This window comes from Nannospalax galili, unplaced genomic scaffold (genome assembly GCF_000622305.1).
Source record: "Nannospalax galili isolate Female #2095 unplaced genomic scaffold, S.galili_v1.0 scaffold25, whole genome shotgun sequence".
NCBI lineage: Eukaryota > Metazoa > Chordata > Mammalia > Rodentia > Spalacidae > Nannospalax > Nannospalax galili.
The window spans coordinates 3,222,453-3,240,516 of record NW_008355642.1 but is presented as its reverse complement, the minus strand read 5'-3'; the positions used below and the strand labels follow the sequence as shown (position 1 = coordinate 3,240,516).

General features: G+C 34.3%; 1 protein-coding gene across 4 annotated transcripts in view; it reads left to right on the top strand.

Annotated features, from left to right (window-relative positions):
• Positions 1–18,064, top strand: part of Col4a5 (collagen type IV alpha 5 chain) — a 281,900-nt gene that overhangs the window by 215,535 nt on the left and 48,301 nt on the right. For all 4 annotated transcript variants that reach the window (XM_017803140.2, XM_017803139.2, XM_017803138.2 and 1 more), the window contains exons 37-40: positions 1,222–1,348; positions 14,149–14,229; positions 14,824–14,922; positions 15,648–15,698. In XM_017803140.2, coding sequence (XP_017658629.1) covers positions 1,222–1,348; positions 14,149–14,229; positions 14,824–14,922; positions 15,648–15,698 — 358 coding nt within the window. The remainder of the gene's footprint in view (positions 1–1,221; positions 1,349–14,148; positions 14,230–14,823; positions 14,923–15,647; positions 15,699–18,064) is intronic.

Genomic DNA, 18,064 nt, shown 5'->3' with positions numbered 1-18,064 from the left:
AGGCATTAATTTAAAGACTTAGTACCAATATGTAGAAACACAGAAGTTTCAAATAGTAGCTCTTATTCACCCAAACAAGTATAAGAAGAAGGAAACTTTCTGTTGGTGATGTTAAACACTAGCATGTTGTTGATGAGAACATGAGTCTCATGAACAGAGAAGTGATTAATAGACATTTTGAGTTATGGTACATGTTTTCATGGGTAGTGGGGAAAATTTTCAAAACTATAAAAGTGGGTAGGAATTTTTCTAAGGTTTTATTTGAAAAAATAATGTAAATATTCATTGAAGAAAATAGCAATATATAAATTGCTTATGGCTACAAAGATACTTTCAGTGAAATTGAAGAGTTACAGTTTGCATATATGAAGCTGTTAAAGTCATAGACAATAAGAATCTATCCTGAAATCACAGGTGTGTCCAACCTTTTGACACAGTGACATGAAATTGTCATATACAAAATTATTGTGCAAGAACACACTCAAATTATCAAAAACTGTAATAAAAGTCTCATGTTTATGTAAGTTTATAATTTTTGTGTTGAGACATATTCATAGCTATCTTTGGCAACTTGCAGCCCATGGACTACAACTTGGATAGGTTACAAGCTGTCTGTCCAGGATGGCTTCCGGAAAGAAACACTATTATTTTTCCACAGAAGAACTGATAGATTCTTTGTGCTAAGATGAAATCAACATTTTACAGTAGAGCATTCTGTAGCTATTGAGTACTAAGTATAAGCTATGAATTACATTAAAGTAAAACAGAAATAATAATCACAATCTCAAAACAAAATTCTGATTCCACCACTTGCTAGATGCATCATTATAACATGCAGCCAGACAGTATAATAGTCAGTATATTAAAAAGATAGAATAGTATCTTTATAATAGTGTTATTAAGGATTAATGAAAATGATACATCCATGTAACACAGGAATAGCATGTGTCCTGGGATCTGATAGGCTTCAGTTCACATCCTAATTCTGCCACTTACTAAAGACCTTAGGCACTTGACTTCTCTGAGATTCAGTTTCCTGATTTATAAATGGAGATGACAAAATCTTAACTCAGCACCTGTTGTGATGGTTAAATGAAGTAAGTTATTTAAAGCACTTAGCAGTTTCTGGCATATAGTAAAAGCACTATAAATAATGTTATATTGTTATACAACCAAAGTCAGGAAGATACTTCAATTTTGTCTTTTTATTCATGTTTTCAGGGTGAACCTGGTCTGCCTGGATATCCAGGAAACCCAGGTACCAAAGGTTCTGTGGGAAATACTGGTTTGCCTGGATTGCCAGGCACCCCTGGAGCAAAAGGACAACCAGGCCTGCCTGGATTCCCAGGTAGGTGTTCCTTTTCTTAATGTGTCTTCCTTTCCCTTTCTCTTTCTTTTCTACTCTAGGTGGTATCACATAGCAACCTATTTGGCAGACTTTTATACTGTCTCTTCCATACTGATTAAGAACATAATCTCAGAGCAACTCTTTACCTTTTCCCAAATATCTTTCTGTGTAAGATGAGAATGAGTGTTACCAACTCAGCAGGACAATATCCTGTGGGAAGAGAAACTTGTTTGGTGGAGCATTTTTCAATTTTTGACAGCTAGTCACAAATCAATTAAGAGGCTTTACTGTTTTTGTGGGTGATAATATACTCTTGCTGGCCCTTGCCTGCTGCTGATCCTTTTAGTACATTGTACGCAGGCACACAGCTGGTAGCTGTTGGTAGAACAATCATACTGTTCATTCAAATGACAAGAACTGAGTCATTCAAGCAAAGAGACTTTGCAGCATAGTCAAGTAGATAGCCTGAACTTGATTATTGGACCTGCTTGTTCATGTTTCTATTTTATTTTTAGTTTGGTTTCTGAATTGCACAGTGATATGGATGGATTTTTTGTTACCTTTCTCCTAAACTTTTAATGGAAGTATAATATACGTAAGAGGAATTACACAAATATTCCAAACAATAGATAATTTTCTACCAGTGAATATACATATGAATCCACCATACAAAAATATAAAGTTCATTCATCTCATTACCCATGACACTTCACAGAGCACCTTCCCAACATCTCACCCTAAGATAACCATTACTGTAACTTCTGTCGCCATCAGTTAGTTTTGCCTGTTAGTGAAATTCATGCAAGAGGAATTATGCATTGTATCAGTGTATCGTTGCATCTGATTTATTTCACTCACAATTATGTCTGTAAGATTCATTAATTATGTTGCACATGTCATGTCTGTTCCTTGTCATCGCTGTGTAATAGTCAATTGAAGATTTACCAAAAAAAAGAAAATTTACAATAAATTATGCATGCTCTGGTTGATGGACTTCTGGGTGTTTTCAGGTCAGTACTATTATAAAAATGACATTAACCTTCTTCTGTTCTTCAATATATCTTTCTTGGGTACATGTACTGATTTCTCTTAGACTACTAAAACTTCTGCAGATTTGGAGTTAAAGCTTTCTATCCTTTATATTAATTGCACGTAATGTTAAATATATAGGTAACTTTTTAGTTTAGAAATACTCATTTTTCATGTAGCACAAATCTTTAAATTCCTGTCAAATTTTAAATCTGTGCAGTGAACAGGCTGAGCTGTTTTAAAGGGGAACATCCAGGATGTAAAAGAATATTTTTGAAAGGTTACTTTGAAAATGTGAGGAGAAAAAACAATACATTACTTTGCTAATAATATATACAATCTTCAGCAGGAGCTGGTTTCTGATGTTTCCCCTCTACTCTTAATAAGGAAGCAAGGTTATAGATTTATTTTGTGAAAGGGATTATGTATGGAATTTTAAAATGATTTTGTGTTCTTTTATTCTGAACCCTGAAGTTCTCCTATTGACTAACTTTAAGTATGAGTCTTTTTAAGACTTTATAATTTTCAAGCTGATGTTCACACTTTTTCACGTACAATCAGACTATAATGACTTTTTAAAAACATTTAAAAATGTAATTGTTTTAAAAAACCATAAAATGCAAAGTAGTAATACTAACAAATAATTGTCTAAAACTGAAAACTAAAGTATCAGTAATGCGCATCACAGATAAATGTATTGGGGAGATATGAATTTATGTGTGATTTTTTTCCTAGGAAACAGAAAAAGAGGTTGTAGCTTACTACATTTCTACAGTGCACTGGAGCCTTCTTGAGCACAGTGTACTGTGACTGGATTTATTCCATGGGTCTATGTTCAATTCCCAACCAAGAGTTTGTATACACTAGATGGAATAAAATGTCTTAAAAATTATATTGATGTGCTGTAGATTCTGAAGATAATACTGATGCAAGTATATTAAGAGAATATTGATTTAAGGATGGCCAGTGCTAGAATGTGGATCAAAAACAGTAGCTAAGAAGTTTTTAGTTTATAATAAATAGGACCTTATATGTTTTCGGTCTTAAATTGATTATCTGGACAACTACATTTAAAACAAAAATTTATTTTGTTTTACATGAATAGAACTTTCTATACTAGGGCCAAGTAGTAATCAAATTTAGGACTTTAATTTTCAGTGATAAGTCCTAAAGTTCTTTGTTTAAGAATTTACTTCTAAATTATCTACCCTGTAGTTTTGATCTTTGGAATGCACATAATTGATATATTCATTGTAAATTGGTTAACAATTCATCTTTCTGCCAAATATAAATTTAAGGAAATGTGAAACTGTTTTAAAAAGAACATAAGTCACTTGTGTCATTTGTGTTCTGTACTTAAATTCACCAAATTAGAACTGTAAACACATTTTCCAAAATTAATTTCTAAATGTTTCAAAGCTTGTTATCTGTCTTTTCCCCATAAAACTGATAATGAGCTATGTCAGATTGATTTTTTAAATATGTAACAATAATTTCATTAATATACTTTTCAGAAAGATAAAATGCTTTGATCACATCACTATTTCTCTTATATGTCTGTAGTAGCATACTGAAACAAAGCAAAATATAAGGCATTATTAGTTAAAGCTAATTACTTTTGTCTGTAAGATTTAAATAAAATGTGAGTTGCATAATTTTAGTTGGGTTGTTTCATGAGTAGGGTGCATCCTAGAACAGTATGATATTTTGAATTATTTTAGTTAAATAGTATAATTCAAAAATATATGAATTATTCAAAAAATTTTTAAAAGACCGCATAGTATATTCGTTGAAACCACAGGGTAGGTATACATTTAAGTTTAGGAGATGATACCAGGTTTCCAAAATGGTTTTATAAGTTGCAATCCTACCAGCAATGTACAGTACATCAATACATCCATTTTCCCATATCCATTACTAGGTATTCTCAGTCTTTTTAATTTTTATCTACCTTAGTGGTCATATAAAAATACCTTATTTTTAAACTTTAGTTTTATTTTATGTGTATAAGTGTTTTGCCTGCATATATGTTAAGTGCACCATAGGTGTCACGCCCACAGAAGCCAGAAGGGGGCATCGGATCCCCTGGAACTGGAGTTAAGCATGGATAGATACCATGTAGGTGCTGGCAAATGAGTCCAGGTCCTCTACAAAAGTATCCAGTGCTCTTAACTGCTGATCCATCTCTCCAGCCCCAGAATACCAATACCTTCTTGAGGTTTTTATTCATTAACTCATTTCCTTAATGACTAAAAATAAAAACATTAACATTGAAATCTACTTGATGACATTATATCCATGCTCAGGTGCCAAGGATCTCAGAAAGTAACCTACTGTGACTAGTAATAATCAGATACATAGAGATTAGAGACACATGTGCAAACATCTAAGTGTTAGTAGCATTAAAAACGATTTTTTGTATGAAACAGTATATTTTAAAATGAAATAGAGATCTTTTTTAAAGGTTAAAACCTCATTCAATTTTATGCCTTATAGAGTTTATACTGATTTCAATATTGTATAACTGTATTAATTCAACTGTAAACCTAAAAATTTACAGCCAATTTTGAAAGAGATACATGTTAATGCTGTAATGAAATGCTTCTAATCATGCACTTATTAAATAAATAATTGAAAACTGTATTAAATAGCTTTTCATATACTTACTGGCCATTTGACTACCATGTATTTGAAGAACCTCCCCAAGGCTGTTTACTCATTTTTATTGACTTGCTTTCCTCTATTCTTACTGATTCAGAGCAACTCTTCCACATATTTGGGGTATTTGTCTTTTGTCAGATATATATTACAAATCTGACATTTCTAGTTTAGATTTGCCTTTTACTACCTAAATGCTGCCTTACAGATAAGCAAAGTTGTTTACTAAAGTCCAATATATCAATCTTTTGTTTCATGGTTAGTGCTTTTATATACTGTTCAATAAATATTTTTCTACTTGAAGGTATGGAACTATTCAACTATTTTTATAACTTTTAATGTTTTAAACATTCACATTTACATTTATTATCTGTCTTAAAATATTTTTATAGTATAGGATAGCAATCAGTGTTCATTTTTCCATACTACTGTCTATTTTCTACACACCAATTTTTATAGGACACCTAATACATTATTACAGTTACTCCACTGCTAAAAATCAAATGACTGTGAGAGCAGGGGATCTACTTTTGCATGCTGTTTCACTGCTTTATTTACTATTTTTGCTTGAATGCAAAACTGTTTGAATTGTGTGAACTTGTGTTCATCCTAGAAATATAATAGTATAAGTATTGCAGTTTTGTTGTAGTTTTAAAATTCTTATCTTTTCTATTAAAGATCTTTTGCATAAACTTGAGAATCTTTTCATCAATTTCTTTTAGGAAATGCCTTCAAGACGTTTTACTGAAATTAAAATAAATCTGTAGATAACTTTTAACTATAGTTAACATTCCAATTTTTGCATATGTTCTCTCCATTTTTAGGTATTTGACTTGATTCAACAATATGTTTCATTTTCATTTTATAAATCTTAGTCATCTTTTGTTAAATTTATCCCTGAAATTTTGATGACTTCTGGTGGCACTTATAAGTTGCATTGGTTTCCTATTTCATCTTCAAATTTATTTGTTGGAAGTATAAAAAAATAATGAATTTTAGGAATTTAAATTTACAGAGAATTTGTTGATTTCACTGATTAATTCAAAGAATTTGTTTATAGGTATTGTTCTAGTTTGCTTTCAGTTGCTGTGAAAAAACACTCTGACCAGTACCAACTTGGGGAGGAAAGGGTTTATTTGACTTACTTCTCCTGGGTCATAGTTCGTCACTGAGGGAGCCCAAGGTAGGAACTCAGGACAGGAACCTGGAGACAGGAGCAGGAGCACAGGCCATGGAGGAATGCTGCTTACTGGCTTCGTCCTCTGGCCCATGCTTAGCCTGCTTTCTTACGCAACACAGACCCACCTGCCCAGGGGTGGCGTTGCTCACCCTGGGCTGGGCCCTCCCACAGCACTCAAAAATCAAGAAAATGCTTCACAGATATGGCCACAGGAGGCAATTCTCCATTGAGGCCCCCTCTACCCAGGTGTGTCAAGTTGACGAACAAGGCTCTCCAGCACAGATGTTGCTTGATTCAGAAATACTTAGGCATTTGCTACATATATTTCTGTTACTGACTTTTACAAATTCTGTTGTGATCTGAATACGTGCTTATACATTTTAATATTAATAATTGTTGTTTTATATCTTATAATTCTGTGTGTTCCATAAGTGCCCATAGTTTCAAGTTAGTTGTTAGTTGTTAGTGTTGCTGAAATCATGTGTATCCTAAACAGCATTTTGTCTAATGTTCTTTTAACTGCTGAGAAGTAGGTGTTAAATTTTCCAATGTTTGTTTACTACTGTATATATTTTTGACAATTTTCTGCTCTGTGTGTTCAGATAATATATATATTCAGTGAACCTAGGACTTCTTGAAGAGTTTACCCTTTTACCATTGCTTAAAGACCATATTTTTGTGCTAAATAGTATTTTAATATTTGAAGTAAATTTCATAAATTTTTCTCAAATTTACTTTAACATTTACATTTTTTAATATTTTATTTTATTATTTTTATTTTATGTGTACGAGTGTATTGCCTGCATATATGTGAGTGCACATTTGCATTTTTAAAAATTTATTCATTTTTATTTTATGTGTATAAATGTTTTTCCTCCATGTATGTAAGGGCACCATCCATATATACATATATGTATAGATAGATGATAGATAAATAGATAGATAGATAGATAGATAGATAGATGATAGATAGACAGAGGATATACAGATATTGACATATGGAGGCCAGAAGAAGGCATTGAATTCCCTGAACTAGAGTTAAAGACATTTTTTATTGAATTTTTCAATTTTTCTACAATATAGTTTGCTGGTATCTAGAGCCCCTCCCCTGTCTGTTCTTCCCCCCACTGCTCCCCACCCAAGTAATGTACCCGCTTGTATATATTATATGGCCTATAGCGTCCAATTTGTGTCCCCAAATGCCCCTCAGTGTGGGTCCATTCACTGGGCCTACCAAGAGTTCCATCCCTGCAAGACACTGTCTTTCCCCTCCCAACAGTTATCAATTGCCAAAAGTTCCTTGGGTGGGTATTTCTTAACCATTTCTCCATGTCTAGGCTGTGATTTTGTCTGGTTTGAGCTTGCATAGTACTTGTGCATGCCAACATCATGACTGTGAATTCATATGAGTAACTGACTAGGTGTCTGGAAGACTCTGTTCCCTTGTGGTGATCTACCCCCTCTGGCTCTTACAATCTTTCTGCCTCCTCTTCCACAATGATCCCTGAGCCTCGGGAGGAAGAGGTTTGAAATAGCTGTTCTATTCAGGGATAAGCACCTGTGACATCTTGTTCTCTGCACACTGGCCAGTTGTGGGTGTCTGTGTTAATCATCATCTGCTGCATAAAGAAACCTCTTTGGCAAGGGTGGAGAGAAGCATTCATCCTATGTGTAGTGGTTGCATTGAAGATGTCACTTAGCATTAAGCATCTCACAAGCACTTATTCTCTGCATTTAACTGATTCTGGTGACATATGTTCTCTATCATTTGTGGACCTTAGCTCCAAGTTCCTTGATATGAGTTTATATCTTGGTGTAACTGCAAGATCCAGGAAAATGGAAAGGAAATCATGGAGATAAATAGGAGATAATAGGACACAGGTGTTACAAAGTGGGAAAGGGGGAAAGGGAGGGGACTTTAACTAGGGAGGGAGCAGGGAAGGTTATACAGTGGAACAGAGAAAAGATAAATAATACATGGTATGAAAAACCAGAGAAAAGTATTAATTCAAAGTCCTGCTGAAAAAATATACATACAATTAATATAAGTGCATGTATATAGCCATAGGCTATATAACAAAAACCACAGTGCCAGGCAGGGTAGTTGAAAAAAGCCTCAAAATAACACAGGCTATTGCCACAGCCCTTGATTGCCTCCTAGAACTTGAAGGTAAAACCACACTTCAGACACAGGAATCAGAGCAGTCGAGCTGGTACTGATCTGGAAGCCTCCTCCATGAAGACTAGCTCTCATGGTATCAGAGGATACTATACAAGCTGCCAAGGGAGAAAATCAATCAATGGTTCTATCCAGTTATGAAGCCTAATAAAGAACAATGTCTGGCCCAGCAAACTATTGCTATTGGTGCGGGAGTGTCACTTACATCTTGGGAGTAATCAGTGTCTGTCTAAGGCCTGCTCAATGGGAGGGAACTCCTGAGTGGTACTGTAAACATAGCCAAATACTCATAGTTAGAGAGGTCATAGATCCTAGAGAAATACCGAATCTTGTCACATCCCTAAAACAAAGTAATTTCTTACTTTATTCTAAATATGCATTCTCATACTTACAGACAAGTGTACCTTTTCTCCCCTTATCAAAGAAGCTTCTTTTTGCAACAGATGGAGACTGCTAAAGACCCTAAGTTTATAATGCTTTTGCCTTTAGAATTTTCTTTGTTATCCATAGAGATAGACCAGAATTTTTCTGGTTCTGTCTATTTGGTGTTCTATATGCTTCTTGTATTCATATGGGCATGTCTTTCTTTAATTTTGGGAAATTTTCTTCTACAGTCTTGTTGAAGATCTGGTCCATACCATAATCCTAAGATTCTTCTCCTTCCTGTACGCCTATGATTCGTAAGTTTGGTCTTTTTATGGTGTCACACAGTTCCTGCATATTCCGTTCTTGTGTTTTCTTAAATTTTTCATAATCTTTGCTTGAGTGGTCTAATTCATCCACTTTATCTTCCAGTCTTGATATTCTGTTTTCCATTTCATTCATCTTATTGGTGAGGCTTTCTCCTGTCATTTCTAATTGGCTTACTGAGTGTTTCAATTACTTCTTCATTTCAGCCTAAGCATTTTTCAATATTTCTAACTCTTCTGAATTCATTCAGAAGTTTATCCCTATTGTCTTTCAGTTCTTTGATGTCTTTGTTAGTGTGTTCTTTAAATTTGCTGAATTATTTTATCATGTTTGTAATTGTTCTTTCGAGTTCCATATCCTGTGTTATCTCTAGGAGGTTCTCATTGTACTCCTCTGGAAGAATGTACCTGGTGGGGACATATTACTTTGGCTTTTCCTATTATTTTTCTCTGTGACTTTGACATGTGGATTTCTTTTGTAATTTCTGGTTCTTGTGTGAGACTCAAGCCTTCCTTTGTTGAGTTTAGGTCTGCTTCTTTTTGTAAACTCTATGTACTTTTGTGGTTTACTTGTTGGGCATGAAAAGCTGGCTTTTCAGGTCTCGGCTTCAAGTTCTCTCTTTTTATTTTATATTGGAGTGGCCAAGTTGCTTTCATCTTGCTGCTCAGGAGTTCCCACAGAGGCCCAAGTCGAATGATGCTCTCAGGCTTTCTCCTAAGGTCTGGATCCCTCCAGGAAAGATGCTGGCCTCAGGAATTTGATGGCTGGGCTGGCCTGGGAGCAGGGCCCAGGACAGATGCCTGCCCCAGGGATGCAAAGGGAGGTGAAAACGAGAAGAGGCCCGAGGGCTCCTGGGGACCAGGCAAGCTGCTGGCTCCAAGAAGCTGTGGGGCTGGGCCCTAGATCAGAATTTTTATGCTTGGTATTCATATAGTATATATTTTCATATTCTAAATTTTTACCTATTTTTTAAAAAATCTTATGTAAATAACCATATTTGTATCTTTTCTTCTAATCTGGCAATATTTCCTATTAATTTTTTTAAGGTTAATCAAGTATGTGTTTCTATTTAGTTCTTTCTCTTTTGTTGGCTTTTAATTATTGCTCCTTCCATTCTAAGTAACTGTTTCAGAGGTGTCAATAATCTTAAATTGCTGCTATACTTAATATGAAATCAGCATTATAACATGTCACATATAATGTAAGGTATGTAAAAATAGTTTAATTCAAGAGACTTATTGTGTTTATGTATTTCACATTTATATATGTAGTAAATCTTACAATTAATTACTAATATCCTTTTTTTTATGCTGGGATGACACACAAGGCCTTCCACATGGTTGCCAAGTGCTCTACCATAGAATTGCATCTCTAGCTTTATCTTTGCTTTAAACTGACTATGGATTTCTACAGAATTTATTATGGGAGAGTGACATGAATTTTTCCATTTGCCTACATGTTTTCCATTTTAATTGTTCCATGTATTTTTACATTAGACTTCCATTTGGTATTATTTCCTAGAGCCTGATACACTTCCACTGTCGTTTATTATGAAGTGATTTTGTTGATGAAAATTATCTCAGTTCTATCTGAAAATGGCTTTATTTTTGCCTTCATATTAAAATAAATTTTCAGTAGATATTGAAGTTGAGGATGGGGATCTTGGAGATGGAATCCATTGCCTTTTGCACTTTTGCATGCTAAGGAAGCACTGTATAATGAGTCACACTCTCGATACCTACAAATTTATTTTCAATATTTGTTTCCTTCATCATATTAACTAGTTTTTCAACTTTTTTTTGAGACAGGGTCTCAGTACGTAGTAGTGGCTGGCCTCAAACTCTTTATATAAACCAGGCTGGCCTAGAACTCACAGTGTTCCACCTGCCTTTGCTTCCCGAGTGCTGGGATGAAAGTTATGCACCACCATACTGGGCTTTCACTGTCTTTTGATTTGTAATTTTGCCTGATAATAAGTCATCTTTTTAAAATAATTTTCCTCAGTTATGTTATTCCTTTCTTTCTTCTGGGTGCATTTAATATATTTTTCTTGCTGGTGTTTTTAAAAGATTTATTATTTATTTTTTGATTATGTGTATGTGTGCATGTCTGTGTGGTGGTTTCTGCAGGTCCTTTCAGAGGCCATAAGAAGTTGAAAGATCCCCTATAGCCGTAATTATATGTGGTTGTGAGCCACCTGACATGGGTGCTAGGGACCAAAGTTTGGTCCTCTGGATGAGCAGTATGCACTCTTAACTGCTGAGCCATCTCTCTAGCCCCTGTCATTAATTTTTAATGGTTTGATTTTCTTGTGACAAGTTGTTGTTGTTGTACTTATTTTACTTTTTAATCACTGATATTCCTGAATCTGTAAGATTTTTACTTTTAAAGAACTTTAGGAAATTCCTATTTCTTTTTCATATAATTCTTAAACAATTTGTTCTCTCCCTTTAGAAGTTCAGTTATAGGCATAATAGATTATTTAATACCATCTCACTGATCATCAAGGATTTGGCTATATTTTTTAAATTATCTATCTATCTATCTACCTATCTATTTATTGTGTGTGTGTGTGTGTGTGTGTGTGTGGTGAATGAGTGTGCCACTGCATGTGGAGGTCAATAGGTAACTTGAGGTAGTTGGTTCTTTTCTTCCACCATGTGGATTTTGAGGATCAAAGTCAGGTTGTAAGGCTTGGTGACGAGTGCCTTAACCTAATGAGCCATCTTGTCAGCCTTGGATATGCTTTATTTCCAGGATTTTTTTTTCTCTTTTTAATTTAAATTAGATGGCTGTTACTACTTTCAAGTTTACTAATCTGTTTTTTTCCTCTGATTTGTTCTCTGTGCTGTTAATCTCCATAAGAAAGTTTTATTTTTATTTCATTTTATAAAAAGCTATCCCATTTCTCCAGAAATTACCCATTTTATTCAAATCCATTATGTACATTTTTGTCTACAGATTTCTTTTCTTGTTAATTTTTTGTTCTGGCAATGAACTCAGGGCAACACACGTGTACACTGTCTACCACTGAGCTACGCCTTTGCCCCAAGAACTGTAGGCTCTTTGCCATATTTACATAACTTTTAAATGTTTTTCAGCTTATTTTGACAGTCTAAATATCTAGAAGTCTGGCTCTATTGTTTGTTCTTTTCGGTTGGATAAGACTGACATTTTCCAGGTTTTTCATATGTCGCATTTCTTATTATGCATTGAATTCTGTAAATGCCATAATGTAGAGATTCCAAATTCTGTTACATTTTTGTGAAAATTTTTGACTATTGTTCTAGCAGGCAAATCCATTGCCTGAGAATCAACTTGATCTTACATTGATGGAGTTTTAGACTTTGTTACAGTGGGATATTTCCATTGCTTAGATATATTCCCTAGGCATGGCATGGAGACTTTCCTTTTAATGTATGAACATTCTGAGTCTATTTTCTTTGAAATTTTCCATGTAGTAATTACTGTATTAAAACTTACTATCAGCAAAAATCTCTTAGCTATCATTCACTAGAAAAATTTTATTGCCCTTTCCTTTTGTTATTGGGTTATATGGTAAAATTCTAAGATGTTCCCCACCAGTGTTTGTGGCTCCTAGTTATTCATTTAAGGACTTATCTGGTTACTATTGTGGAATGATGTTGCAGATATTAAATTCTCAAATTGGTTCATCTTAAGATTAAAAAATATTCTTTGTGGGACTAGTCTAATCACAGAAGCCTTTAAAGGGAGAAGATTTTCTCCAATTGGTAACAGAAATGGAAGCTAGAGAGATACAAAGAATGAGATACATAAGGGAGGATTCCCTATCCCATGGATAGTAATGTGAAAATTTTAAATATTGAAGTAAATGAATAATATATAGCACATATATACAGCATATTCATAGAATAAAAATAATTTTAAATATCAGTTGTCACCAAAGGAACCCATCAATTCAAAGTGATTCCAGCTCATAACTCAACAGATTTTGTAAAACCAAAATTTAGAAACTGATTCTAAAATGAAAAAGACATAGACTATCCAAAATAGTATTTTAAAACAAAATCCTTTATTGGAGGGCTTGTGCTACATGACTTCAAGGTGTGCAGTGATTAAGGTAGTATGATACTAGCATAAGAATTAATATGTGAACCAATATAACAGAATATAGTGCACAGAAAAAGACATTACACAATAAAAATGACATGGATAAAGGTACCAAAGAAATTGAATAAGGAAAATAAAGGCTTTTCAATGACGTTTTCTTAGACTATGAAAGTCAATAATGATAAAGCAATCACAGATTAAATTTAATCAAAATTTAAAACTTTATTGGAACAGACCATTAGGAAAATAAAGAGGAAAGATCCAGATTAGAAAATACTGGCATATCTAACAAGGACTAAAATCTGAGGGTATATAAATATCATCTGTAATTCAGTAATAAAAAGAATATTCCAATTTTTACATTTCACAAAATAAGATAGATGGCCAATAAGCTCATGAAAAGGCAACAAATGCTATTAACCATCACAGTCAACACATTCTTGCCAAAATGACTGTTATGAAAATAATTGATAGTGTCACATATTCTTTGCAACGACCTGGAGCAATTGGCTCTCCCATACCGTGCTGTTGTAAGTCTGATAAACACAAAATGCAATTTACTCTTAAATGCATAAATTCCACAATTTGCTGTTTCCTCAAGATAAAGACATATGTTGACAAAAATCTAAGCAAAAATGCTCATAGCCATTTTATTGATTATAGCTAGTATCTAACAACAATATCCTATGCAATGACAGGTAACTGGATTAAAAATCAACTGTGGCATGGAACCCTAAAAGAATTAGCAGTATAAAATGATGGTAATAATTTTTGTGTTTATGAATATATAATAATGTCAACTTCTGCATAAATAAATTTGGAATTTAACATTGTCTAGCAATCATCAACATCTTTTGGGTTCCCTGGTGGTCTTCATTATTTCAATGCTATCATTACAAATTTTAGCCTCAATTATAGCTCTTAAAACCACGTGTATTATTTTTAACTCTTAAATTGAGCTCTTTATTCTAGGAACCCCAGGCCTTCCTGGACCAAAAGGTATCAATGGTCCTCCTGGTAATCCTGGTCTTCCTGGAGAACCTGGTCCTGTAGGTAAGCATGAAAAATAATACTTTGCTGTTCTAGAAAACTCAGGATTATCATATTCAGTGTGGGAAGGTCAAATCATTTTCTGTTGTGAGCTTTTTCAAGACAAGAAAACATGGTGATCATTCACTCATCACTGTGTATTTGGTATAAAGTGAAGAGCTTTTAATAAATCTTAACAAGATCTTCTCTACCAGACCTTCCAGGGGGAATAATGCTTTCTTCAACATGAATGGCAAGTTGTAACAATGCTTTTCTTTATTGATTTCTAAAGTAAGTCATTTTTCTTGGCTCATATGAGCATCTGTAAAGTACCTCATCACTCCTCACACTTTATTCTTGAATATTATAGTGTCATATTAAAATGATAAACTGGAAAGTTTGTATATTGAGGAATCATATTGTTCATTATTGTCATTATCACCTTTCTTTGTTTAACCTTTGTTTTATAAGATTTCATGATTTGAAATAATGTCTTGGAAGTACCTTGTTACTTTTCAATAGAATAGTTCAAAGCTTGAATGGGATAAAAGGGGAAGGAAGTAAAAGGAAGTTGGAAAAATAGGTAAAACCAGTAAAACCTATTGTGATGTTCTTCAGGTGGTGGAGGACATCCTGGGCCACCAGGAGCTCCAGGTGAAAAAGGTAAACCAGGACAAGATGGCATTCCTGGCCCAGCAGGGCAGAAGGGAGAACCAGGTGCTATGCTATTTTTTTTTTCACTTTCCCTAATTTCCTCTTGGTCTGCTTAGTTTGTCCTTTTATATCTATAATGTAATTGTATGTCTTCTTTGTTATCTTCTAAGCTGCCGCACACTTTTCTCTTCAGCATTAACTTCTTCCTCTGCATCCTGATAACATTAGCTCATGTTTGTTGAACAAATTGCTTTTCTCAAAAGATTTCTAAATCTTGTACAATTTTTCGCTGTAAGAATTAGCTCAGATTTTTCAAAGTTCTATTTTACTGTCAAATCTGTATTTATGTATTTTCATTTAAATATACAAATATATTTGATACCACAAGTCAATGTGTATGCATATAGTTTTCTATGTTAGAATTGTTCTGTTAGTAATCAATAATCTGAGACTGGAGGAATAACTCGGAGATAATGAATGTTTCTATTATATACAAGACCTGAGTTCTGTTCCCAGTTCAGAAAGGAAGGAAAAGAAGGGGAGTGAGGGAAGAAAGGAGGGAGGGAAGGAAAGATAGAAGGACAGAGGGAGGGAGGGAAGGAGGGAGGGAGAGTGGAGAGGGGAGAGATAGGGAGTGAAGTCAAAGAAAGATAATGAAAGAAGGAAAAGAAAGAAATCAACCCAGCATGTTTGATATGCTATATATTATAACATAAATATCTCAATGATGTGAATATAATTTTTCATTATTTCAGTTATTCTTATTGATTTGTTTTGTATCTTAACAGGTCAACCAGGCTTTGGAATCCCAGGACCTCCTGGACTCCCAGGACTTTCTGGTAAACTTTAATAAAACATGCTAAATCTACCCATAAAGTGAAAATATTCCTCAATACATTTATTTTTCCATCTCTATTGTAAAATATACATATGTAAATTGAAAAAACTGCAAGCCGTATTTACCCTTAGTAGTAGCTCCTATTCCCATTGAATATAAGGAGTCATGTTATATAAAAACATATCCTTATGGGAAATTTTAAAATAATATCTCTTCATTAATGTCATAAATGATGCAGAAAAAAGCTAAAAATTGTAGAAAGAAATAGATACACTCCATTATAAAATTTCATTTCTCCAGAAAACCACTCTTTTTTGCCCTTAAAAGCAATATCATAGTAATATAAGAAAATTCTCTAAATATATGTACCAATAATAAAAATGTTCCTTGAAAACTCATCTTGAGCTAGTCATGATGAGACATACATGTGATCCAAGCACTCTGGAGGCTGAGGCAAGACAACGGTATATTTTAGATCAGCCTGAGCTATAGACAGAGCTTCTTAGCCATCATGAACCATTTTGCAAGGGGAGAGAGAGAGAGAGGGAGAGAGAGAGAGAGAGAGAGAGAGAGAGAGAGAGAGAGAGAGCCATCTTAATACTTGGATGGACAGATACATGTGCATACATATCTACTTTTCCTCTCTGCTGCTTCATCTCATAGTAAGCAGTAAATAGTTAGTAGAAAGACTGAGCAATTACAGATATGTGTGTTCATGTTCTAAAATGACAATTGAATGTTCTATAGAGGCTGGTTTCAAATCAAAACTATATCCTTTATAAATTCTAATATCCTTTTCATGAATTCAACATGAAAATGATTTAATGTGCCATTATTTTGTGACTCAAGCATTAGTGATATAGAAAAAATATTGAGGAGCATTTGGTCTAGATTTTGATTTTGAAGTTTGGATATAATGGTTTGTAGGCCCACATAGCAGCCATTGAGTTTTCATATCTTTCAAAATTAGAACCAAAGCATCTGTCGTAGAGATTTTCTCCATCCACTTTGAACCAATTCTTGAAGATATTTAAGCATTCTATTTTTTCTCTCTTTATTTCCTCCCAGTTACTGGTCATGTGATCATTGCTCTGTGTCCTAATACAAAGACTACCTTTTAGGATACTAGCATTGTTTTTCTATTTCCTTCTTTTTCCTCTTTTTGTGAATTTTTTTACAATATATTTTGATCATATTTAGATATCCCCTCCCATATCTGCATCTCCCTTTTGAACCTCTATGACCAAGTTTCTGTATATGCATATATGACGGGCTATAGATCCATCAATGTGGGTTCATCCATTGGAGTCTGATCAAACTACTAAAAGTCTCACATTTAAATGAGATGAGACTGCATTCATCAGTTTTCAGTAGTTCCTCAGATAGTGTTGAGGATACGGTTTCTTACCCACTTCCCCAAGTCTATGCTGGGATTTTCTCTGACTTGAGCTTATGTGAGACTTAGCCATGCTGCAGCATTGCTGTGAGTTCACATGAGTGATCTATCTTGAAAACTCTCATTTCCTAGTGCTCATCCACCTCCTCTGACTCTTACAATCTTTCTGTCTCCTCTTTTACAATGATCTCTAAGCCTTGGAAGACAGAGGTTTGAAATAGGTATCCTAATCAGGGATAAGCACTCTGAAGCCTCTTGTTCTCTGTACATTGGTCAGTTGTGCATGTCTATGTTAATCACAATCTGCTGCATAAGGAAACTTCTCTGGTGAGAGGTGAGCAATGCATTTATTTATGGATATAATGATAGGCAATTAGAAATCAGTTTAATACAACATCTTTTAGCACAATAGTTGTATTAGGCTTTCTCTCGTGATCTGTGGGCTATGTAGCCTCAGGTTCCTAGATCTGGTATTAATTCCAGGTATGGCTCCATCTTCTGAAGTGGACCTTGAAATCAATTAAAAAGCAGTTGGTATTGCTATAATATTTGTGCCATTATTATATAAGTAGGCATATCTTCCAGACCAGTTGTTGTTCTAGCTCACAGGATTAACATCTGGGTAAGGGTCTTGCTAATTTTTTGCTTCAAATAGTGTGCATAGCACCTTCCAGCACTGTGAAAGTTAGGCAGTGAAGATGAGGTTTTGAAGTCAGCACCAGCTTTATTTCTCCTTGTTTGTTCTATAGCTCATGCATGTAGTGTCTTCAGCATAGGGTCTTACTGTGAAGTTCTGGTGCATAACCAAGAGCAGCAGCAATGGCCAGTATTGTTTGAGGGTCTGTGCGACACCCGGTCAACAGCTTCAAAAGTGGGAGTCCATTCCTGGTATTGGGCTATTATTTTGCAAGTCTATGGTGTGTAGTAGAGGCAATGTCCCCCTGATGTAAGGTAACTACTTTTAATCTTTT